Source organism: Dipodomys spectabilis, unplaced genomic scaffold, assembly GCF_019054845.1.
Source record: "Dipodomys spectabilis isolate Male_0828 unplaced genomic scaffold, ASM1905484v1 ptg000158l, whole genome shotgun sequence".
Lineage (NCBI taxonomy): Eukaryota > Metazoa > Chordata > Mammalia > Rodentia > Heteromyidae > Dipodomys > Dipodomys spectabilis.
This window is the reverse complement of record NW_024870835.1, coordinates 7,943,818-7,969,300: the sequence shown is the minus strand read 5'-3', so window position 1 is coordinate 7,969,300 and position 25,483 is coordinate 7,943,818. Positions and strand designations below refer to the sequence as shown.

The 25,483-nt window shown below is 38.6% G+C and overlaps 1 protein-coding gene across 1 annotated transcript in view; it reads right to left on the bottom strand.

Annotated features, from left to right (window-relative positions):
- Positions 1-25,483, bottom strand: part of Frem1 (FRAS1 related extracellular matrix 1) — a 124,428-nt gene that overhangs the window by 97,047 nt on the left and 1,898 nt on the right. Inside the window, exons 2-9 of the mRNA XM_042692961.1 lie at positions 20,489-20,583; positions 18,680-18,981; positions 17,430-17,626; positions 10,474-10,797; positions 7,646-7,754; positions 5,290-5,421; positions 3,697-4,041; positions 1,698-1,840 (exon numbers count right to left, since the gene is read on the bottom strand). Coding sequence (XP_042548895.1) covers positions 1,698-1,840; positions 3,697-4,041; positions 5,290-5,421; positions 7,646-7,754; positions 10,474-10,797; positions 17,430-17,626; positions 18,680-18,981; positions 20,489-20,583 — 1,647 coding nt within the window. The remainder of the gene's footprint in view (positions 1-1,697; positions 1,841-3,696; positions 4,042-5,289; positions 5,422-7,645; positions 7,755-10,473; positions 10,798-17,429; positions 17,627-18,679; positions 18,982-20,488; positions 20,584-25,483) is intronic.

Below are 25,483 nucleotides of genomic sequence, written 5' to 3'. Positions count from 1 at the left end.
GAAACTACATTTTCTGTAATTTTTATATGATAATGTTGGCTTCATCCCATTTGTGCTTTGTATAGACTTAAATAATAACTTCTAGTGGTTGTTAAAAAAAGAAAAAATTTAGATCTCCAAAACAATAATAACCAATTTATTTATTGACTGTTCACTAGGTAACAGAACAAATTGTATCACTTACCCTCACAATGACTCTGTGAGGAAGGTTCTAGTATCATCATCTAGTTTACAGATAAGGAAACGGGAGCACGGGTTGATGGTTAGTGTCACAACCAGGATGAAATCTCAGACAGCCCACGCCCAGAATCTATCATTCTACCACTACATATAAAATAAGTGTTTTCTTGGGTGTTAGGAAGCAAATAAATTTGGTGAGGTAGTCAATATAAAAGTGAGGTAGGGGCTGGGAAGGTGGCTTAGTGGTAGAGTGCTTGCCTAGCATGCATGAAGCCCTGGGTTCAATTCCTCAGTACCACATAAACAGAAAGAGCCAGGAGTGGCGCTGTAGAGTGCTATGCTTGAACAAAAGAAGCTCACGGACAGTGCCTAGGCCCTGAGTTTAAGCCCCAGGACTGGCAAAAAAAATGGTGAGGTAACCTTAGAGACACTGGATACAGAGAAAATTGCAAAACATTTTTAGAAAACTAAGTGTTCAAATCATGTCATTGCGAAGAAATTGCCTTGCCTTTACTTAATCCATTGCTTCTCAAACTTTGAAACTCAAAACCTGTTTCATATACTTCTTAATAACAACTCCAATGTGGACAGAAGGGAAGCCTACTGCATTGTTGGTGGGAGTGTAAACTTGTTCAACCACTTTGGAAAGCAGTATGGAGGTTCCTCAAAAGACTCCACATAGAGCTCCCCTATGACCCAACAATCCTACTTTTGGGCATTTACCCAAATGATCACAAACAAGACCATACTAAGCTACCAGCACAACTATGTTTATTGCAGCATTATTTACCATAGCTAAGATATGGAACCAACCCAGATGCCCCTCAGTAGATGAATGGATCAAGAAAATGTGGTATATATACACAATGGAATTCTATGCCTCCATCAGAAAGAATGACATTGCCCCATTTGTTAGGAAATGGAAAGACTTGGAAAAAATTATATGAAGTGAAGTAAGCCAGGCCCAAAGAAACATAGGCCCCATGGTTTCCTTTATTTGCAATAACTAGTATATGTCTGAGACAAGCAGAAAAGGTCAGATAAATTGATGTTAGGCTAAATGAACCCCAAGATAAGGACTCAAATGGTTTTTCTTTCTTACTTTTGTTTCTAACATATTTATAAGATGATTTCTTTGTTGCTTTGTATGTCCCTTCCCCACAGTATAACCCCTGTTTTCACTGTATTTGATGTTGGTATAATTTGTGGAGGGGAAGGGAAAAAAACAAATTGTTTAAATAGGGATATAGGTGGCCCCATTGCAACAATGAAATGTACAAGATGTTATGTCGAAAAACGAAGGGGAGTGGGTAGGCATAGGGGAGGTGGGAAGGGATGGGAAGGGGAAACAAAGGAGGAGGCAACAATGTTTGATAAGAAATGTACTCATTACCTTGCTCATGTAATTGTAATCCCTCTGTAGGGTATTTTCACAATTAAAAAAAAAAACAAAAAACCTCCAGGAGCTGCTATCAGTATATAAAACTCTGGGAAGATGTTCAGAAATGGTCTCTCACCTGTGGCCCTGACAGATTTGGAGGCTCATGGCTGTCCCACAGGACAAATTCAAAAGAATCTTCAAATATTTCTCCACCGAAGTGACGATAGGAAATGATTCCATTAAACAGATCCCTCTGAAGGAAGCCTTGGACAGGGTAGCCTATTAGGTCACAAAGCACACATTTAGGTATTGGATGACAATGACCTGAGAGTTATCTCCAAAAATCTTCTCTATCTACTATGCGGAGGAATCCAAGATATTTGCCTTAAGTGTTTTTAGCAAAGTTTATAAATAATAAAGCAGAAAAACTAAAATTGCTCTGTGTGTGTGTATGTTTGTGTGTGTGTGTGTGTGTGTGTGTATATGCTAGTACTGGGGCTTGAACTCAAAACCTGGGCACTATCCCTTAGATTTTTGCTCAAAGCTAGTGCTTTACCACTTGAGCCACACCTCCACTTCTAGCTTTTTGCTGGCTAATGAACTTTCCTGCCCTCACTGGCTTTGAAATGTGATCCTCAGATCTCTGTCTCCTAAGTAGCTAGGATTACAGGTGTAAGCCACCAGCACAACCCATCTTAATGTGTAGAAAAATTAGCATAGGAAAACATTTCCAAGAAACATATTCTTAACTGAAATATACAAAGTAACATTACTTACCCCAGCCCTATTTTATATACTTCTCAACTATCTCCTTTAAGAAGTAATTATGGCTAGGTGCCATATCTTAGCTACTCAGGAGACAGACCTGAAGATTGAGGTTCGAAGCCAGCCCAAGCAGGAAGTCCATGAGACTTTTATCTCCAATGAAACATCAAAAATGCAAAAGTTGAGCGGTGGTTCAAGTGGTATAGCACTAGCGTTGAGCACAAAAGCTCAGGAACAGTGCTCAGGCCCTGAGTTCAAATCCCAAAACTGCCACACACACACACACACACACACACACACACACACACACACACACACACAAAAGGAGTAGTAATTTAAATGATTCTATCAAAATGTAAGCAAATGCTGTTCTTGGCATTTATTAATCATGAAGAACAGGCCAAATATCTCTCTTCCAATTTATTTGTCCCATCACAGTAAGTGACAACCTTAACTTTTTGTTTTTTGTTTGTGGGTTTTCTTTTGGGGGGGTCCGGTCATGAGGCCTGAACTCTGGGCCTGGGCACTGTCCCTCAGCTCTTCAGCTCAAGGCTAGCATTCTACCACTTGAGCCACAGCGCCACTTCCGGCATTTTTCTTATGTGGTGCTGAGGAATCGAACCCAGGGCCTCGAGCATGCAAGGCAAGTGCTCTACCACTGAGCCACCTTCCGAGCCCCTGGTTTTGGTTTTTTTGACAATACTGAAGTTTCCACTCAGTCTTTGCACTACCTAAGCAAGCACTCTACTGTGGAGTGGCACCTCTGGCCTTTATTCATGCAATAGGTCTTGCTTCTGCTTAGGTATACACTGGGACTGAGATGCACCTGTTTGGGGCTCTCCATCTTAGCGAGGCTAACAGGAACAAGTTATCATGCCAGGCTTCTTTTATTGAGGCAGTCCCACAGACTTATTTGCTCAAGGCTGGCCTGAAATTGTGATCCTCCCAATCTCAGCCTCCCACAAAGTAAAGATGACAGGCATGCACTTATGTGCCCAGCTATGGGTTGAGAAGAGGTCTCATTAACTTTTCTGCTTGACCTGGCCTCAAATTATGATCTTCCTATTCTCAGGCCCTAAGTAGCTAGGATGACAGGTGTAAGGGCATCTGTGCCCAGTCCAACTAACTTTTTATACTGAAGTGGTTAGCTGGAGGCACAGCTCTAGAATTTATTTGAAAAGTCAAAAATATCTTGTGAGTTGGCTGGAATCATTGTTAGAATGTGTCCTAAAGTAGACATCCCATTTATGAAATAAGATACAATTATTACTCCAATTTTACACAAGGGAAGCCTGAGGTTTAGAGAAATTGTTGATCCATCCAAGATTGTATATCTAGAAAATTTTAGATCTTCACTGCCTGGAACATACCTATCAGTCCTGGCCCTGGCTTCTTCATGATCTCTCCAGCCTGTGGGGGCTTTGTGATATTATAGAAGATGTAGTCATCACTGGAGTCCATGTCTGAAGCTCTCAGCATGGACCCTTGGATCAGGACGGTCTGCCCCTCCTCCAGTTCAATCACAACATTGGTTATGAGGAATGGAGGACTGTCATCTTTGGGTAAGATATTGATGGGAAATTTGTGGCGGGTGCTGTGAAAGCCATCGAATATCCTGAATACCACAAAGTCTTTGGTGGAGTCGCTGTCATCGTGATGATAGCGAACAACTCCAGCTTGAAGATCAGCCACAGTGAAGAGGAATCCTTTCTCCCCTGGTAGAGAGAGTAGAGATGGGCCCAACTCAGTCAGGGAGAAGAGGCAGCAGCTTCAGGAAAGCATTACTACGTGGAGGGCAGTAGGAAAAGTGGGACCACTTGTAGGTAATACCGTCACATGGAAGAAACACACAGATCCTGCTTGACTTGCAGTAGAATCCTACTCCATAAACCATCATAAGTTCAAAGTTTCATAGGTTAAAAAGAAAGCTCCAATGAACACCTCATGAGATAAAAAATAAAATCCTAAGTCAAGAACTATAGATTGTTTTGTGAGCTCTGGTGTTGAATACTGGTGTTAACAATAATTTGTGGTGTGGACCTGACTGGCACATTTGATTTATTTTAACTATTCTTTGCAAAATAATAAACTGAAATGATTAACTTTCTATGTCAACTTAACCGGCCCAAGGGAAGCAAGAAACTGCAGTCTTATATCTGAGTGGTTCTGTGAGGACAGTATTTCTGGGAGAGACTGGCATTTGAATCAGTGGACTAGGAAATTCTCAGAATTTATCTTTTCTTATATTTTATTAATTCTTAGTCATAAATGTCAACAAATAACTCTTCTTTACAGTTTGTAAAACTAAGGGGTTTGTTGAATTAATTTAATCCTTGGAGCTTATAACAAAAACAAATTATAGGAGGGAAAGTGTAATTGTGGAAGTGGGAGGGAAGGGATGGTAGGGGAAAAACAAAGGAGGAGGCAACAATGCTTGATAAGAAATGCACTTATTACCCTGCTCATGCAACTGTAACCCCTCTGTACAGTATTTTCACAATAAAAAACTTATTAAAAAACAAAGTATATTATCATAAAGCATGAATATTATTTTATTAGGACTATTACCCTGTCAACTATCCTCCCTATAATTAATTATAAATTCTTTTTAATTTTAAACTATGGCAACTAACAATAACAACATAATAGCATCAGTATTATTGTAAGGTTAAAAACATGTTTTTCAATGTTTTTCTCTAAAGCAGAAGAGAGGGAAATATTTTGTCATGCAACTGGAGAAAGATAAGCAGTTAACTTAGAAGGAGTTCTGTGTGGTTTCCAAAAAGCAAAAATGAGGTTGAAGTAATGAGCCCAGCATAAGATGCACACACATGGACTTGAGCTGATGGTTCTAAGCACTCCAAATATTTAAAATATGACATGGGGCTCAAGAAGTGCTGCATGTGACTTGCTTTTAAAGAAAATATTTCCGTGCTCCTTTTTAGATTGCACAGGTTGGTCACCTCTTACGGTAAGGCGTCCATGCCGCAGGCCATCGACAGTGACCAACTGGACAGCACCAATGTCATCATTGTCAACAATCTGAAACTGTTCCCAGGTGATGGCCCGAGACTGCCCCTCCAGGAGGTCCAGACCTACAGCAGAACACAAGAAGTCTTTTGTAAAGTTCTGTGGCACTTAACATACCAACTTAAGAAAAGGGGTCATGAGTTTTTACTTTTGAAACTATCTGAAAATTGTATCTCCAAATGCTTTTCCTGAAACTTGAATATAGTTTGTGATTAGGTAGATAGATACGTAGGTAGGTAGATAAATAGGTATGTAGGTAGGTGGATGAATACATACATATATATGTAATGGGTAGGAAGATGGATGGATACATACATACATACATAGGTATGTAGGGAGAGAGAAAGAGAGAGAGAGAGAGAGAGAGAGAGAGAGAGAGAGAGAGCAGCACTAGATTTCTAACTCAGGGCCTGTTCTTGCTTGAGAAACACTCCTAGCCCCTTTACTTCAATTATTTTTCAGATAGTGTCTTAACACTTTTTGCTTGGATCTAACTGTGACTGAAATCCTCCAACCTAAAACTTACTGCATAGTTATTATTAGAGTATGACCACCATTTGTTTGTTGAGATGAATTTTTTCCCTTACAATTATTTTGTACATTTTTCCCCCGTACATTGGCCTTGAATGGAGATTTCCCTTATCTCCACAAATCCCTTTTAACGTCTCCTTAAGTATGATGGTGCCAGAAACCAAGGAAAGAATACATGCCATGCTCACGGTGATCTTTTGTTTTAAAATATAGACACAGAATTTTTCAAAGTTTCAGTGGATAAGAGTCAGAAATGCTTTTACATATGATTTATGAGATCAAATATTAAAATATAAAGTGGTTCAATACATTTGTACAGAGACACTGTGCCTAACAGTTAATGATGTTAGATGTAGGATGTCTGACATTCTACACATATATAGATATTCATATATAAGTATATATGTATATATAGGCATGTATACATGTATGTATGTGTATATATGCATATACATACATGTATACATTTATGCATATCTATGTATATACATATATATATACACCTTTATAAAGAAGGACAGTTTAAACTATAATATGGAAGAAACTTTCTTTTTGAAAAAAGAAGAAACTTCTGTAACTAAAGGAAACAAAACCTTCTCGTTGTACCTATTGGAAACCTGAGGAAAGATGTTCATTTTTGTTTTGGGGTGGTGCTGGGATTTTGATCTATGAGCGCATAATTCAGCCCATGACAAAGGATGGAGATGCCACAGAGGAACCCAAAGAAAACTGGACATATGTATAGCAAATGATTAACAGTGTATCTTCATGGTGCTACAACAAACCATCTTGATTCTATTTATTGTCTTCTTTAAATTTTCAATTACAATATATATTAAGTTCAGAATAAACAAAACTTCATCTAAAAACCATTTTAAAATCCAAAGCAAGCAAATCCATTCCTGGAGTTCCCCTAACAAACCCAGGTGCCACAGAGCACTCATAAGCACACATTACTCCACCTCCACACCCAAAACCAACGATGGACACAGTGTACAAATACTACACTTTAGTGAAAATTCCTTCTTTTATGTCATTATTCCTTTACTAGAGGTCAGCAATGGGCACAGAATTACAAATCAAGGCTGCAACATTAAATCAGACATATTTTCCTCTGAAATAATCTCCCATAATCACTTTTAGTCATGTTTTACTTTTAAGTATGTTTGGAATACTATCAATATGATTAGTGAAAATGAAAAGAAAAACACCTTCATTTATAGTCTACATTTACATCTGATCTGCATATATGAATGTCATTATGAATCCACTTAGAATTGAGTGGCAGTGCAGAGGCCTTTTTTTTTCTTTATTTAGTATCTTTAAGTACAACGGAGTTGCATTTAACGAAGCAGTTTATGAAGACAACACTGCTTAGGCTCTCGTTCCTGTATTTTGGCTTCTGTGCAACATATTACAGGAGCATGAACTCCAGTCTGCTCCTAGTTCCCATCCCTCTGAACAACTTGAGCTGAAAGCCTTCTTGCTCCCAATCACCTATGTGGTAATACCATACATAGACACTTCTCTGCTTCACTCTTCTGAAAGGTGTCATTGGACTGATGTCCTGCAGAGGAAAGAACATGGCTACGGGACAAAGGATACCAGATTGCAGTACACCATCACCAAAAACAGAAACAATTACCTGATGTCCTTGGCCCCCTGGGTTTCAGTTATGTGTGTGAGCTGGAAATAAAACAACCTACTCTCCACCATTCCCTATGGGCTGTGTCACGTGATGCCCCTCGAGACTCTCACCTGTATTCCAGGACACTCGGGAAGCATTGGTGTCTGCTGTTCGGATGGAAATGTGGACTACGATGGGGGCACTCTTCCCAAAGAAGAAGTCCAACACCTCCAGTTCAATCTGTAATGAAGGTGTGTGTAAGCAGGTTAATTCTGGGATGCAATTACAGAGAAAAGATGCTTCCAGATTGCTTTCTTTTTAATGGTGAAGTTGATTTCCATTTTTGAAATTGTTTTCTCTATATAACCATTTGAAACAAATTTTACCCATTATATAAAATCATTCACTTTAAGTAGACATTTCAAAGTTTCTAACACATTTGCCAAGATGTACTGCTATCACATAAAGAAGTTTCAAAGTACTCCATACATCCCCTAGTTACCAATAATCTGCTCTCGGTCACTCTAGATTTGCCTGAATTTCAATGAAACCATACAGCACATGATCTCTTGTATCTGGCTTCTTTCTCTAAATGTTATATCCTAAGATTCATTTGTGACACCATAGCTCTCTGTTGCGCATTCCATTTAACTGTTAAATATTGCATCATATGAATATATTGCTATTTGGTCATTTTCTGGTTGAGGGGCGTTCTATTTATTTCAGAATTAAACTCAGGACCTTATGCATTCCAGACAAGTGCTCTGCAGCTGGGCTAAATTTCCAACCCTGTGTATTGTTTCTGATTGTTGTTTTAAATATTATTTTTTTTATTTGAATGGATATCAGGCACCAATGGCTCACACCTATAATTCTAGAGATTCAGGAGGTTGAGATCTGAGGGTTGCAAGCCAGCCCAGGCAGAAAAATCTATGAGCCTCTTATCTCCAATGAACTATCCCCCAAAAAGCTGAAGTGGAGCTGTGGCTCAAGGAGTAGAATGCTAGCCTTAAACAATAAAGCTCAAGGATAGCACCCAAGCCCTGAGTTCAAGCCCCAGATGGACATTAAAAAAAAGAGAATAAAAATGTTGATAGGTGTGTAATTGCACATATTTGGATGGTGTATTTGACATTGTAATACATGTCTCCTATAATGATCAAAGTAGGGTAATTATTAATTGTAATTATAAACTGATATTAATAATAAATCAATATTAGTTAATAAATAATTTAATATTTAACAAAAATATTAGTTCTAACATTAAATACAATGATCAAATTATAGCTATTTCAAATAATTACTATTTTCATGTGTGGGGAATATGCAAAGTCCTCCATAGTAGCTATTTTGAAATATTTAATTAGATGTTGTCAATCCTAGTTACCCACTGTGTAGTTGACCTTCAAATTAGTTCTCCATCTCATTGGACCCTGAATCCAGTCACCGGTCTCTTCATCCTCCCTCCCCACACCCTTCCCAGATTCTGATGTCTACTACTCCATTCTTTGCCTCTATTTTTGACAACTTGATTTCACTTTTCAAGTTCCAGATTTTGTTCCTTAGTTCTTAAGTATTTTTAAAAGATTTATTTTCCGAGCCAGACACTTGTGGCTCATGCCTATAATCCTAGCTACCCAGGAAGATGAGATCTGAGGATCACAGTTCAAAGCCAGCCTGGGCAGGAAAAGTCCATGAGACTCTTATCCCCTCCAATAAACCACCAGAAAACCAGAAGTGGTGCTATGGCCCACGTGGTAGAGCGCTCACCTTGAGCTGAAGAGCTGAGGGACAGTTCTCAGGCCCAGAGTTCAAGCCCCACGGCCAACCCCCTTTCCCCCGCCAAAAAAAGATTTATTTTCCATAAAAGAACTAATCTGAAACTAGCAAATTCATTGGAAAAGTGTTCCCTTCATTTGTTAAGGAAACTGTCCTAATCCAACATCAGAGCACTCAAATCTCCCTCTAGGAGAGAGCCTTTGTGGCAGTGGTTCTTAAGGAGACCCATTCTGTCCCTTGAGATATTTGGGAATGGTTTCATTGATGAGCCAGTAGGGAGAGGTCTGCTACTAGCATAGTAGTGGGCAGAGGCTCAAAGATGCTACCATTCTACCACTCCCAGGCCAGTGCCTACCACAGAGTGTTATATGGACCAAAACATAATCATTACTGATTTTAAGAAATCTCAGCCTTAAGGGTTTCTAAAAGGATGGATCTTTGTTTTGGAAACTGTAAAAGTCACATTAGCTATTTTGAAATGTAACAATTAAATGTCAATCCTCATTCCACTGGATCTATTACAAATATTGAGATACTTTTGTTCTCATGAACTAAAAGAAGCCAAGGGCCAATCCCACCTTTATAATTTGAATTCTGTTGACTGCCCTTGGGGCTAACCCCTGTTGCCTAGATTGCATAAAATACCTTTTATTTAGTAGCCCCGGATGAATGAACTCATCTAAAACTATTGCATCTATGTAAAACAAAAAGACTGTTGCAGGACAATAGTTCTCAAACATGAGTGCCTCAGACATATTTTGTAACTGACACAAGATATGTAACAATTTGTATGTAACAATTATGTCTTCTGTATTTAAAAATTGGAAAAATTTTACAAAAATAATCTATATCTCCAACTTCTCTGGACTAATGAGAGCCAGAGTGGCATAGGGTGTGCCTGTATTCTACATGGTGACCAGCAGTTTAAGCTGGACCACGCTGCTCACTCAGGCAGATGCTCTTTCCTCAGTTACCATATCAATGTCTCTCTGTACAGGTTTGCTCATTTTTGTACCACCTGCCTGACTCATCCTAGCATTGACTTTACACCCTGATTTACAGCAATTGTATCTTCTGAGACAGTCCACACAGCAGGGTACCCAAGGACTAGTGAAAGTGGCCTCTTGAACAACTCTCTGCATATAAATGGGGCTGAAAGCTTTGTGTTCTTCCTTTGTACCTCATAATGTCTCCTCTCAGAATGGCTGCTATTTGGTGGCTGATAGGCAATCTGCAAGTCACTGAGATCTCTCCAGGTAAATGAGGAGATGGGTCTGGTGTGATCTGACAGGTGAGTCACATAACCCTGGAGCGGAGCTTTAGTGATGTTGAACACCAGCAAGGGTTTAGGGGTCTCATCTTCTTCACAGTCCAGGACCAACGTAGTCAGAGAGGTGAGGATGAACTGGTCCACTTCCAGAATAAACATGGCCATGAACGCCGCCCTTGGAATCTGGTTTGGAATACCAGCTCTGATGAAGACAGGCAACCACGCCCTCTCAGACTTTTGAAGAAGAAAGGAAGTACAAAAGAAAAATAATAGAAAGTTAGTGGTGTGTACAAGAAGGTGACAACTTTGAGGCAGCCTGGCTGCCTATGAGAATCAAGAAGGGGAGCATTGTGATTCTATCACCAATACTTACTCTTGGTGTGACTTGAGACAAGTGCTCTAACCCGTCTCATTTCTGTCTATAAATGGTACTTCCAGACCCCCGAGGATTATCAAGTGGAGACTAAAAGAAACAGTCAATGAGAAGTGCTCAGCAGTGTCTGGCACAAACATACTAGCTTTCAGCCAGCCTCCCTGTCCACTCTGGTGGTACTGAAGATTAAGTCCAGGCCTTGGAAATGCAGAGCAAGAGCTCCACCTTAACCCATATCCCCAGCCAGCGTGCTCTGTGTGTTAAAAAGGGTAGAAGAAGGATGAAGGAAAATGTTTCCCTAACCCTGTACCCTTGCAACTGAAGGAGGGTTGCTCAGCTGTCTAATAGAGCAGGTGGATTCCAAGTGACTTCTCAAACTGGAAATGCGTACTTCTAAAACACAGGAGCTATGAGCAAGAGAAAATGGAAGACACCAGGAGAGGGCCTCATAGGATCCATCATTATAAGAGGTAAAAGGGAAGAGTGCTCAGAGCAGTAGGTGCTGGCTGTCATAGGATTTGATGTGTCCCATTGTTGACAGTATTAAGCTTGATTTTCAACATCACCTTAGTCCTATGCTGCTGAACTCTGGATATTGGACTAGGAGTGATCCTCTGTTAAAATTCTATTTTATTGGCTCGGTCTCAACTGAAGTTCAAATAGAAGAAACATCAGACTTCAAAGTGAATGTAAGACAGAGGCTATATTCAAAACTTCCAAGACAAATGGTCTAGAATCAGTTCCAGGCTCTACTGTAAGAGTATTAAAATGTTGAAAGCAGAAACAGGGGCGGGGGGTGGAGGTGGGGGAGGGAAATGCTGGGTCAGGCTACACCACTTCCCTGATGCTCACACTTCATCCTCCCAAGAAGCAGGAAGGATGGGTCAACATTGCCTCCCTATTCTCAGGTGTCAGGAGGGAAGTTTCCTTGAGATAGCTTAAAATGTGTTTACAGGTAGAACATGCAGAACACTAATTCAGGGCTCATACACAATTCAGCAAAATGGCCTAAAGCACAAGAATCATGATGGCTGTGCTGGATTTGACCTGTACTTTTTTATGGGACAAAGTGCTGCTCTGGGGTCATCCTGGACCCTGACCTGTAGGGAGTCTCCTTCAGAGGCCACAAGCCCCACAGCATAAAGCTGGAAATAGAAAACATCTCCTAAAGAGCACAGGAGAGCTTACAAGTGACTGCTCAGGCTAGACGTGTCCTCCCAAGACAGACAGTCCCAAGAGGGAGGTCTCCAGAGAAACCACAAAACTGCCACGAGACAACAAAGGGGCTCAAAACATCTGCCAGACTCAGAGAGCATACAATTATATCCATCAATGCCTGAGCAGAGAGGACCTCTCCAGCCCTCCCCCCAAAGCATTAGCCAACAAGGCCTGAAAGAAGAGAAACACCAAATAGAAAATCAGAGAGGTGACCCCCCCCACTATGTGGTGACAAAGACAAATAAACAAGACACTGAGAGATCCCAGAAACTACAGTATCTATTCTTCACACTTGAAAAAAATGAAAATGCATAATTTCAAAACATAAATGGTTTTAAAATCATGATTTAAAGGGCTGTTGCTAAACACTATACTGATTTGAGTCTACAGTTAAATCTAAATTAACACATTACTTAAATGTGTCCACAAAATGAATATAAATGTCAAAAGCCAATGGCATACCATAGCCTATTGTCTTGTCAGATATGTCAGGTGTTTGCCAAAGTTAAGACTCGGATGCTTTGACTTATTTATAAACAAACTGATAAATAATTAATTAATGCAATTATGTACAATTTGTTTATTAATAAATTTATAAGATTCTTAAAAAAAATGTCAAAAGCATTTACTTCATGATATAAGAATAATAATATATAACAACCATATGCCTGAAACAATCATCTATAACAACCATATGCCAGCACTGAAATTGCAAATGGCAATGAACAAAACCCTGAAGGTGAGCAGTTTCCAGATCAGTTGGATCAATCTACATATATCCATATATAAATATATACATGTATGTGTATATGTACATATATAAGTATTTGCATGTGCATATATAACATAGATATGCTTATATACACACATACATATCATATATACACATCATATACAGAAAGAAACCAAGAGATCCTTTTATTTTTTACTTTTTTTTCTTTTTGTTTTTGCTAGTTGGGCTTGAACTCAGGGTATAGGCTAAGATACTTTTGCTCAGAACTAGAACTCTACTACCTGAGCTACATTTCCACTTCTAGTGCTTTTGGTAGGTAAATGGAGATAAGGGTCTCACAGACTTTTCTGCCTGGGTTGGTTTTGAATGAACTATGATCCTCAGATTTCAGCCTTCTGAGTACCTAGCATTACAGGTGTGTGCCATGGGTACCTGACTTTTTTTTTTTAACTTTAAAAACAACAAGTAAATAAATAAATAGGAATTTTATTATTTATTTTGTTTTAAATTTTTAAAGTTTTTTTATTATTTATTACATAAAGTAAAATAAAGTAAAGAAATAGTAAAGAAAAAGACAACAAAAACATAATCTAATTTGCAAGACACTTTTTGTGGTGCCAATTAACAAGGCCCAGGACCTTGTAATGTTAGGAGGGTAATTTTTTAATTAGTAAGAACAAGAAGATAGACAAATCCACATATATCCATTACTATAAATGTAGTCACACTTCTGTATTTGAGAAAAGTACTCTGAAATTTAGTGAAAATGTCTAGTTACATATGTATGCCCACAAAAGAGACTGAAAATCATCTAGAAAGATTAAAAGTAAAAAGATAATCCGAATTTATCATTTACCAGAAAAAAACATAGTGACTACATTTATTTCAAACAAAGACAAACTCAAGGCAAGAAACATTAGAAAAGACCATGTGTGTGATTGAGATGGATAAAATGTATTAGACAAATATGCATATAAGCAGCATTATATTTAATATTGTGTTAGTAAAACCGGTGGGGATTAGCGCAGAAGTAAGAAGAATAATTACAGAAAAAGAAGATACAAAATTATAATCATTAGTAAAGATGTAATTATGGTCTTTGAACAGCCAAAGAATTTAAAATTTCTTAAAATAATTGAATTCAGGAAAGAAGCCAGATAAAAGTAAATTATACCCCCAAAAAGATTTTTTTCTTTATCATCAATTACCAAGGAGAAGATAACACAAGGGGAAAAGATTCTGCTCACAATAATGTCACAAAAACAAACTGCCCAAGTCAAGTGTCAGTGGCTCACACCTAGCTACTCAGGAAGCTGAGATCTGAGGATCACAGTTCAAAGTCAGCTAGGGTAGGAAAGCCCCTGAGACTCTTATCTCCAATTAACTACTAAAAAGCCAAAGTGGAGCTTTGGCTTAAATGGTATAGCACTTGCCTTGAGTAACAAAGCTCAGGGACAGCACCCAGATCCTGAATTCATGTATTAGGACCAGCACACATACACATACATACACACACACACACACACACACACATACACACACACACACACACACACACACACACACAAAAGAATTGACTCTGCCCAGAACTAATTTAATAAATGTGCTCAACTTTCATGAAGGAAATGACAAACTTTACAAAAGCACATAAAATAATGATTTAGCATAGGAAGTGAGAGAGACAGCACTCCTAGTGAGTCGACTCAATAGATGAATGTTCTAATATTCTCTTTCTCAATGTACTTATAGTTTTAACTCAGTAGTAAGAAAAATCCTTAGGTGCATTTTTATTCAAAAAAACGAACATAAATTATTTCTACTTAGTATAATGATGACAGTAAAAACCTATGATTTTAAATTACTTGAAACTAACAATAAGTGATAAAGTGTAGGAAAACTCTAAACTAAGTGATGGAGAAGAACTTGATTGTGATGTACCACAGATCTATCATATTTAGAATAATGAGTAACTAGGTAAAGCTAAGGAACAAAAGAACTAGCCTTGAATTAGTACCCAGTATATCTTTCTATATAATAGAAGAATCATCTACAATCAATTGTTTCTATTGTAAGAAATACTGTTGCAAATTTAGATATTTCATTGTACAATAAAATGTATTTCAGGGGCTGGGAATGTAGCTCAGTGGTAGAACGCTTGCCTTGCATGCCTGAGCCCTGGGTTCGATTCCTCAGCACCACATAAGCAAAAAGAAAAAAGCCAGAAGTGGTGCTGTGGCTCAAGTGGTAGAGCACTAGCCTTGAGATAAAGAGCTGAGGGACAGCGCCCAGGCCCAGAGTTCAGGCCCCACAACCGGACCCAAAAAAAAAATGTATTTCAGGTGAATTAAAAAGCAGATTTAAAGAGAAAAACCTTTAAAGATGTAGAAATTACAGGTGAATGATCATTTGATCCCTAGATGATCATGAACTACACAACCATAGGAACAATAAAAACCAAGATATAAAATTTCACATACAGGGTAAATTCAGAAGCAGTTCTGGTATGCCTGTTGCCTGCTGTGTGTGTATGTGTGTATGTATGTGTGTATGTCTATCTCTGTGTATAAAAATGGTATCAATACCACTAACTTGATTTTCCTTCTTATTTTTCTCTCCATTCTTTAATATTTTCTGTATATATTTAATATTTTTCCATATATCCAGGTGCTCATGGCTCAGACCTGTTATCTTAGTTACTTAGGAGGCTAAAATCTGAAGATCTTAATTTTAACCAGCCCAGGCAAGTAAGTTCATGAGACTTATCTCCAATTAAACACCCCAAAGCCAGATGTGGAGCTGTGGTTCAATTGATAGAGAGCTAGCCTTGAACACAAAAGCTCATGGACAATACCCAGGCCCTCAGTTCAAGCCCAGGAATGGAACACATACAAAATAAACTCTCTCTCATATTCACAAATGAATTTGCTTTATGACAACACTGGCTACATAAAACGCAAATGATGGTCATTTAAAGGGATCACTTCCTAATGAAACAGACCTATAAGCATAAATAAAACCTAATTTAATATATTGAAGGAAAAATACAAGACAAATCAGCCCAAAAGTGTCTTGCCTTAATGGGGATAAGAAATCCAAAAGGGAACATTTTGTGTCAAAACAAGCAAATGTTGTCTATTACTAGATGGTAGGCCTAGAATTTTGGTCCTGGCCTAGTCATAAAATAGCCATGTATACTGAGAAAGACTCATGATTTCTCTGAAGCCCCACAATAAAACAAGAAACATGAACTATATGAATGATTCCAAACTGGCAATTATAAGTTCATTATGTGGTGGATATTAAAACAAATAAAATATGCATACACACTCAATATGTACAGGCTTCATATGAAACATTTTACAAATATTGTCTCCTTATCTCATTCAATCTTTTCAACTACTCTAAGAAGGTAGTGTTTCTGAATATAACTTCATGAGAGTAACTCATGAGTTATCCTCATTTTACTATAAAACATGGACATAAAGTTCAAAGTCACCTAGCCAATCCAGTAAACACTTGAGCTCAGGCAATTTGGGCCTGCTTCATGCCCACGTAAATTTCTCCTTTGAAAGGCTCCTAAACTAATTTACCTGATCAATTAAACTAGAATTACCTCAGTTTTACTTGTAGATCTTAATTCTAAAATTCTGTGGGCCTGTTGTGTAATCTCATTATCATTGCAGGAATTATCAGTTTCTTGGGAGTAAGAACATTCTGTATTTGACTAGGCCTTTTAGGAGAAATCCCAGTTGGCAGGCTACCATGTAGGCAGAAGTCTTTCCAAATGTTGTCTTGTATCATCTCACATCATCACAAAGTCTGAGCTGCTTCAATTGATGCAGTGTTGCTTTAGTTTTCCAAATAAGCAAATCAGGAGAACAGCATGTTAACTATTGTATAAGCTGATTTATCTTTCATTCATCATTTCAGTATGAAAAGACCACGGGAACAAAAGTCATGAGAAAATGTATAAAGATTACAAGATTGAGAAAGGCTTTGTGAGCCCTCTGGTGGGACCCAGCCCTCCATCTTGAAGTCTGAAAAGAGAACATGATGTCATTTGATATAACCATGAAAGTGGGGCTGAGGTACTTCTCCTTCCTAGTTTCCTGTGACTTTACAGAGTGGAGTCAAGGAGAAGAGACATCAAAGAGAAGGGGTTACAAAGAATAAACTGACAAGCTAAAATGTGTTGGAGGAGTCTGGAGAATAGCTCAATGGTCACTTCCATAGGTCACTGGGTTAAGTCCCAACATAGATATAAAACAGTACTGGAGGCAAAGAAGGAAGATGGTTAACATGTAACCAACCTGTCCTTCCTAAGGATCATTAACAACACAGAACCAGAGGGAAAGTATAAGCTAATATCATATACAAAGTGACTACTTGAACAGAACAAACAAGTCTGTAGCTTCTGACATCCTAGCGGTGCCATCCTCAATAGCATAGGTACTCTCCCTGGCATGAGAGCCAGCCTGAATGCCCTGTGGAATTTGATCACCCATAAATGAGCTGGCAACACAATACAGCCTCAAACTCTACCTTGTACACGATTTTACTCCTGCTGTCCATGAGATCCAGTTGGATGGGGATATAATCAATGTTGGGGGAGGGGGGCTGCATATGTTGATAACGAAGCCCCATCAGCAGGAACTCCTCACAGCTCACTTTGAGACTTCCTATTTTCTTCAATCCCAGGGCACAGCTTCCACCTGGACACTTCAGTTCTGTTCCCAGTTCTAGAAATGCACAACACTGCATTAGTGGCAGCCACTTAAACACAACAATTGTAAAGGTGAAAAACCTCTTTTGGAGACTCTCTCACTGCCCCAAGAACGTGATATTTACTTCTCAAGTCAGTCACTGAATGGCTGTTATTCTGAATGCTTATAATTTCCTTTGCAAGAGAAAGAACAATTGACTGTGTTTCATCAGGCCTTCTTTACCAAGAGTTAGGCTGAGAGAAAAAAGATAGAATATGCTTTCTGGTGCCTAGACACCTATGGCAAATAAGCCAATTAGCTCATTGAAGGCCTTCCAGAATTTAGCTCCAATCTTCCTTTAAAGTATCAATTTCATGATCCCACTCTATAAGGTCTTCACACATTCAACGCATGCATATCTTTTTAGGTCCAGTTGGTCTTTTTACTAAACCATCCCTTAAATATTCTGCCTAAATCATTACTGTAGTAACAGTGGTCACCCCTTTGTATTTCCTGATCTGCCCGTGGTTCCTACAATACTATTATACATATAGGAAGTATCCACAATACGTACTCTGACTCAGTGAATAACAGCATCATGACCCATCAGCTCTCACTGATTAGACCATGACTGCTACTAACTAGTTTTACTTCAAACTAGATCATAGCCCAACAACATTTAATGTAAGTAAAAACAACGCTTACTACCACAGCCATTGTTATTTCTACTAATAGCTGATGATGAATGGGTACTTCCTATGAGTCCAATACTGAGTTAAGGACTTGTTATGTGTGATCTCATTCACTCCCCCACCCCAACACAACCCCATGGAGCAGATATTACCTTTCCATATCTGACAGAAGCTTAGACAAGTTGAGAGATAAAATAATATACAGAAACTAAACGTCAGAAGCAGTTGTCAAATCCAGATCCTTCTGATTGTAACGCTTATACTCTTAACCACTAACCTACACTTGTCAATCAGCTAAAAATCATGTTAGATAAGTAAATTATCTGTCATAAAGGGAATATGACCCTTTTTTGGCCCCTTTTAGTAACAACTAGACCAGTATTAAAAGATATCATACGGGACTCGGGGAAAAAACTGTGTGGCTGATCTCCACGAGGTCCTTCTGGAAGAGGTTCCACCACAACCATTTGTCCATGGGCTGGCAGCAGGGTTGTCAGGGGGTCTAGCCTGATGGTACATTCCAGGTTGGCTGTCCTGTCATAATCAAAGCTGAGCAGGTTCTTATCGATGGTTCTGGACAGGCCATAAAACTCAGACACCTCCAGCACTTTGTCACTCATGTGGATGATGTTACAGTCTGGTTCCAGGAGATGGACCTGCAGCTCAAAGGTTTCCGTGAATGTGTCTGTTTCAGTAAATCTGTATTGAGAACAGAGAAAGAAGTCTCTACAGATGCTTAAGTTCTTCTGATATCTATGCACGTGCCTTGAAACTTAAATGTTGGCCTTCAGAAAATCTACATACCAGGTGGAATTTGGATTTTATCTCCTCCTCTATTCTTACCCCTTCTTTTCTTTGCCTTGAAGTCTGTCTCTCTTCCTACCACTCTTTCCTCCAGCCATCTTTGTCTGCATACCTGCTCTCAAGCTCATTATCCACACTTCTAGTGAAGGACTTCTGAGAATTCAGAAGTCACATATCCAAGCATATGAAATGTCAGAGCATGAAGCCTGTATAATTTTTAGGTCAAGTATCAATTCAGGGTTTAAGGAGGAAGGGCTTATGAAGTATACAGGTCATTTTGTTCTTCAGAAATATCACGAGATAAGTGTTGGCTTAGGAACAGATTGGGTACACAGCTCAGAACTTGCCATGTAAATTTTGTCAGTAATTGTTACTTCCTTCTCTTCCACCCTCTAGTGACTGTTCTCAGGGTGTTTGCAGAGGGTTCTAGGGCTGTTATTTCCTTTATTGTGAGAAATTAAGAAATGATGAGTATATATTAATAATGCAGTCATGGATTATGAGTTAATGCACTTTTATTATGCTGCAGGTCTTCTCAGCAGTATATTTTTCATTGCTCATAAAATTCTATAACAAGAATCATTCATCCCATATTCCGGGTAAGGAAACTGAGGTATAGAACAGAACAGGAGTTTGCCAACAGGACTGGGGAAAAGGTTAAGAGCAGAATAGGCATGTTGCTGGTCCTCTGAGTATTCTAGCTGAAGCATCTTCTAGGTATCACCTAAATATCCCATTGTATGGACATACCATTCACCAGGTGGATTAGTTCAACTCTTGGTTATTATGAAGAATGTTGTTATGCACAAGTTTTTATATACATAGGCTTTTATTTCTCATATATATTATATATTATAATATTGTATGTTATAATAAAAGATAAAATATAATGCTCTATTATAATGCTAATATACTATAATAATATTTTAATATTCCTAGGTGCAAATGTGTATTGATAGATACACCTAGTAGAGGACTTGCTGCATGATATGACCACTCCATTTAACTTTATATTGACTTTAAAGACATTTATATTATTTAATGTTTAAAAAGGAATTTATTGCACTGCTTATATCTAAACAGCTAGGAATCTAAAAAAAATCCATCCAGTTTTGAAACATATATTCCACTTGATTCTCAAGTTTACAGTTGGAATTCCAGATACCTATGCAAGAACACCAGAGAGAAAGAGAATAAAACTAATCATTTATAGAAATTATGAAGACAATTGGAAATTGGCTACCATTCTTACCTCAACCACTCAGACCTTCAATTTCTATCAAGTACTTTCTTGTTTGGAATCTATTAAGTCATCCTCCACACACATACACACGCACACATCAAAAGAGAAGAACACAGCACAATGATCTGGAAATATCAGCAAAGCTCCTATGCCACTTACCTGTAAAGCCTAAGCTTCACAGTATCTTCATCAAGGATCGGACACCCATTGTGAACGTACCTTACTTCATTGGGAAGGAAATGGCAGTCAAAGACCTAGTTCATGTGAAGAAATGAAAAAAAAATCTGTAAGAAAATTGGTGCAAAGTTCCATTTTCCCAGCTAGATTATGGCTCAGAAAACCTGTGGTCTCTGAGTGTAGTGTGACTGAGGGGATGGAGAGATCAATCACAAATATACATCTCTGCCCTGTGCCCATGCCCACTCACCATCCTGCTTAGACAGCTGTGTCTTGTCTTGTTAGTATCTAAACTATGAATCCAAACTGGCCAAGCAAAGAAACTAAGAGATACTTATTTCTCCAAATAGTTGTCCTTTGATAGACTATAGTACTTTTAAAGATGCTCTCATTTATCAAATTTTTATTTAACTCCTCTAGGAGTTTATAGCAGTTCAGTTAGAAATCATTCCATGTATTTCAAGAAACACATGCGTTAGCTTACCCACCTCTTCTTTCTTTTGCAGAGAACACTGACACAATTCAAAGTTGAAACTACCAGCCATGGACATTCTGTGGTTGGCCAGAGTCAAACATAATCCACAGTTGTTTCTCATTAATGGCTTTACTAGTTATGAATGGCACAAATGGCCCATGAAACACAGACTCTAAAGACAACTTCTTGTATGTAAATTAAGTTATAATTAACTGTATCACCTGTCTGATTTATTGAGGAATCCTAGCTTGTTTGTTTGTTTGTTTGTTTGTTTTGATCAGTCATGGGGCTTGAACTCTGGGTCTGGGCACTGTTCCTCAGCTCTGCAGCTCAGGGCTAGGGCTCTACCACTTGAGTTACAACACCACTTTTGGTTTTCTGGTGGTTTATTGGAAATAAGAGTCTCACAGACTTTCCTGACTGGGCTACCTTTGAACCGTGATCCTCAGATCTCAGCCTCCTAAGTAGCTAGTATTACAGGCATGAGCCACCAGCACCCAGCTAAGGAATCCTAGTTTTTAAAGAAGTTTTCCCTTCCACCTGTATCATGTCCCTCTGCTGCCCCCTCTGCCAATCTGACTTAGTATTCTGAGAGATGCCCTCTCTCTGGAGCTCATAGTATTTTCTCTGTACCTTTCTCAGCTTCAGTCATTTTCAAACAAGACCTACACTTAGAAGGAATGATCACTAATAAGAATAAATTTCTTGCTCCATAGATATTACTGCTTCCTAGTTTTAGTTGGAAAGTAGGAAGAAGATAAAAAGAAGCCCTTTTCCGTATCACAGACAAATAGTCATGGTAATAAAGAGACAATCTGCTTTGTTAAAAGAAACATCTGTTTTATGTTTCCTAATATGTTTTCCTTTTATAAAAGGCGACAACCATAATTGTCCATAAATTTACTAACTAAAACAAAGGAGAGTTAAATCCTTTTCTAATTACTGTCTAGCTTTGGTTTTTTCCACTTCAACTGCTTTTCAATTACAATTTATAATTAAATTGTCACACACTCCTAACTCATTACTCACTTTAATGACAGTAAACTGGTTGAAACTAAGGATATTTTCTCACCACTGTATTTCTTATCCAAAGAAAGCAAGCTCAGCACTAAACTAAGGTATTTTTTCACCCAGGAAACTTGCTGTGGACCAGGTGTGACCAAGCCTCATATTGAAAAACAAGGAAAACCTATCGACCTTGTCTAATTGATGATATCCAGGGGTTAACTAAACAGAAGGTACTGGGATGCATTCATTGCAGTCCCTTTCTGAATATCCAATAGGAAAATGAACCTGTTGGTTCTACGGAAAACTTCAGTAATGAAATGAAAACACTAATTGAACAGATGTTAAACAAAACATTTTCTGTACAAATCACATGAAACTGCTCATTACACAGCAGGGTGCTGTTAATACGGTGCCCTCCCTGGGAGTAGGTTCACATAAACCTAGCTTTACAGCTTATTCTGAAGCTCCATTAAAGCATCATGTTTAGACGGTGTATGTGTGCTGGTGTGTGTGTGTGTGTGTGTGTGTTTGTGTCCTTATGTGTGTTTAGACAGTGTATGTGTTGTGTGTGTTGTGTGTGTGTGTGTTTGTGCCCTCATATACATTATTTGGCCATGGTTCATCCCTGGGGAGAGCTGAGCCAGACACTAAAAACCAAGAACAAATTTTTCCCACTCTCAGACCTTCCTTGGAAATCTTGTTTTCATTGAAATTACCAGAAATAATAATAATAATAATCTGGGCACTGATGGCTCATGCCTGTAATCCTAGCTACTGAGAAGGTTGAAAAATAAGGAAGCCAACCCAGGCAAGAAGGTCCATGAGACTCTTACCTCTAATTAGCTACAAAAAAAAGCTTAAAGTGGAGCTCAAATGAACGGCTCAAGTGAATAAAGCTTGAAGTAGAACTCCAGTGAAGTGGCTGGAGTGAGTAAAGCACCAACCTTGAGGAGAAAAGCTAAGAGACACCAAAATAAACACACAAAAGAACCGTCACCTGAAAGTTTAAAAAAGAAATATTTCCTACTTTATAAACTTTCCTATTACACAAAGTTTTTATATTTAACTATTGATGAACTCCACATATTAGTAGATTTCACACATAGAATAAATTTTAGAAGATATAAACTACATATCCACTTTAGATTATGTAAATCCAATTGAGGCATCCTATTTGTTTCTAGGAATACACTGAGAATGCAGGATATGATTCTACTTAAAATGAGCACAAAGCAGGGTGCTGGTGGCTCACACCTGCAATCCTAGCTACTCAGGAGTCTGAGATCTGAGGATTGTGGTTTAAAGCCAGTCCGGGCAGGAAAGTCCATGAGACTCTTATCTTCAATAAACCACCAGAAGTGGTGCTGTGGCTCAAGTGGTAGAGCACTAGCCGTGAGCTGAAGAGCTGAGGGACAGCAGGCTGAGTTCAAGCCCCATGACTGACAAATAATAATAATAATAATAATGAACACAATAAAATTGGTGCCAGTGGCTCACACAGTAATCCTAGCCACTCAGCAGGCTGAGATCTGAGGGTCACCAGCTGTGGCAAGAAATCTGTGAGACTCTTATCTCCACTAAACTACAGAAAGAAAAAAGATTTTTTAAAAAAAGGCAGAAGTGGAGCTATGGTTCAAGTAGTAGAACACTAGCCCTGAGCAAAAGAAAATCTGAGACAGAGACCAGACCCTAAGTTCAAGACCCAGGACTGGCCCACAAAAAAGAGAAAAAAAAAGAGAAAGAGAGAGTACAATATACTAGGTGTCTGTGTGTTTGGGATGTTCCTAACCTATCAGCTAAAGAATTTCCTATCAGCCCCATTATTGTGCTGTTTCTGTTCCATATTAACTTCATAATAACTAGACTTTTACCTTAAAAACAGAGATGTAGATAAATTGGAGGTCAATTCCAACCCTTAATCCCTGTGACCATATATATTTTTTAATCTAGTTCTGGTCATTTGAATCTCTTTTGCTCTCTTATTTTTCAAAGCAGGTAGAATAATTGGAATCATTAAAACATCACTAAAACCCCATCCAACTCCATAGGGACTGGGCATAGTGGTAATGTGCTTGCCTATCAGGAGTAAAGCCCTGGGTTTGATTTCCAATACTGCAAAAACAAAAACAAACAGCAAAAGACAAAAATCATGGAGACAATTTTGTTCATTTCAGTGAGGGCCATGAGGATTAAGGAGTCAGAGGCTCTCTAAGGTGGAGGTTGGCCTATGTAACAATAGATCCTCTCAAACTGCCTTCTAAGAGAAGAAAGGAACCAGTGAACAGCAGGCCCCTTCCTCCTGAGTCTGAGCGAAATACAGCTGGACAACAGACAACTTGCTCCTGGGAACTGCCAGTAGGAATTTTACTTCTTCTTTCTCCCTGCTCCTCCTACTCCAAGTAATCAGACTAACTCCTATACAAGTGTTGAACATTTATATATATATTTACATATATATATTATATATATATGTATGTATACACACATATGGAGAGAGAGAAAGAGAACCAAATTATCAGTCCAGTCCATCAGTCTTTATAAGGTATCAGTATCAGTATGTATTGGTATGTCCATAGGTCTTTGCTTTCCCAAAGAACTTAATCTTCTAGAATTAGAGTCCTATGCTGCTGCACCTCAAAACTATAAATATTTTCATTTTGCTCTTAATTCTGGTTCCTATAGTTGAGAACCCATTGCCTCAGGCTTTATTTGAGCTCCATGATGCCCTATCTCGATGCCATAGTTAATCTTGACTGTCAACTTGATTAGACTGAGAAATGCTTAGGACATTACGATAGTTGGGGAGGCAGGGAGGGAAGGATTGGTAGGGGAAACCAAAGGAGGGGTAACAATGCTTGATAGGAAATGTACTCATTACCTTACTCATGTAACTGTAACCCCTCTGTACAGTATCTTTACAATAAAAATATATATTAAAAATAAAAAAAGAATAGAGCACCTCTGGGTAGGATATTAACATAGAACACCTCTGGGTGTGTCTGTGTCTTTCAAAGACAATTAAATCAAGATGGCCCTCTACTATATATGTAGGGCTGTGACTCATGCATGTATTCATGCCCTGAGTCCCAGAACCGGAAAAAATTTTTTTTTGAATTGACTAGTAGGAAGTTGTAGAGCTATAGCAAGTAGACCTGGTTGAAGGATGTAGGTCACAGGGAACAGAATTTTCCTGGTAGCTGATGATTGCTCTGGCCATTTCCTGTTATTTCTAGGCTTTGCTTCCTGGCTGCCAAGAAGCAAGTTGCTGTGCCCACCATATGTATTGAAACCTTTGAAATTGAGAGCTAAGATAAATTCTTCCTCCTTTCAAATTGTGCTCTTAGGTATATCTTGGTTACAGTGACACTAAAGTCTAATATACCAGGTCTCTCTTTTTCCCTGACTGACACATACTTCCACAGGGCATAAAATGTTGGAAGAAAGTCAGGAGAAGTTACTACTACTGAACACTTTGGAATACAATGTTGAAACAC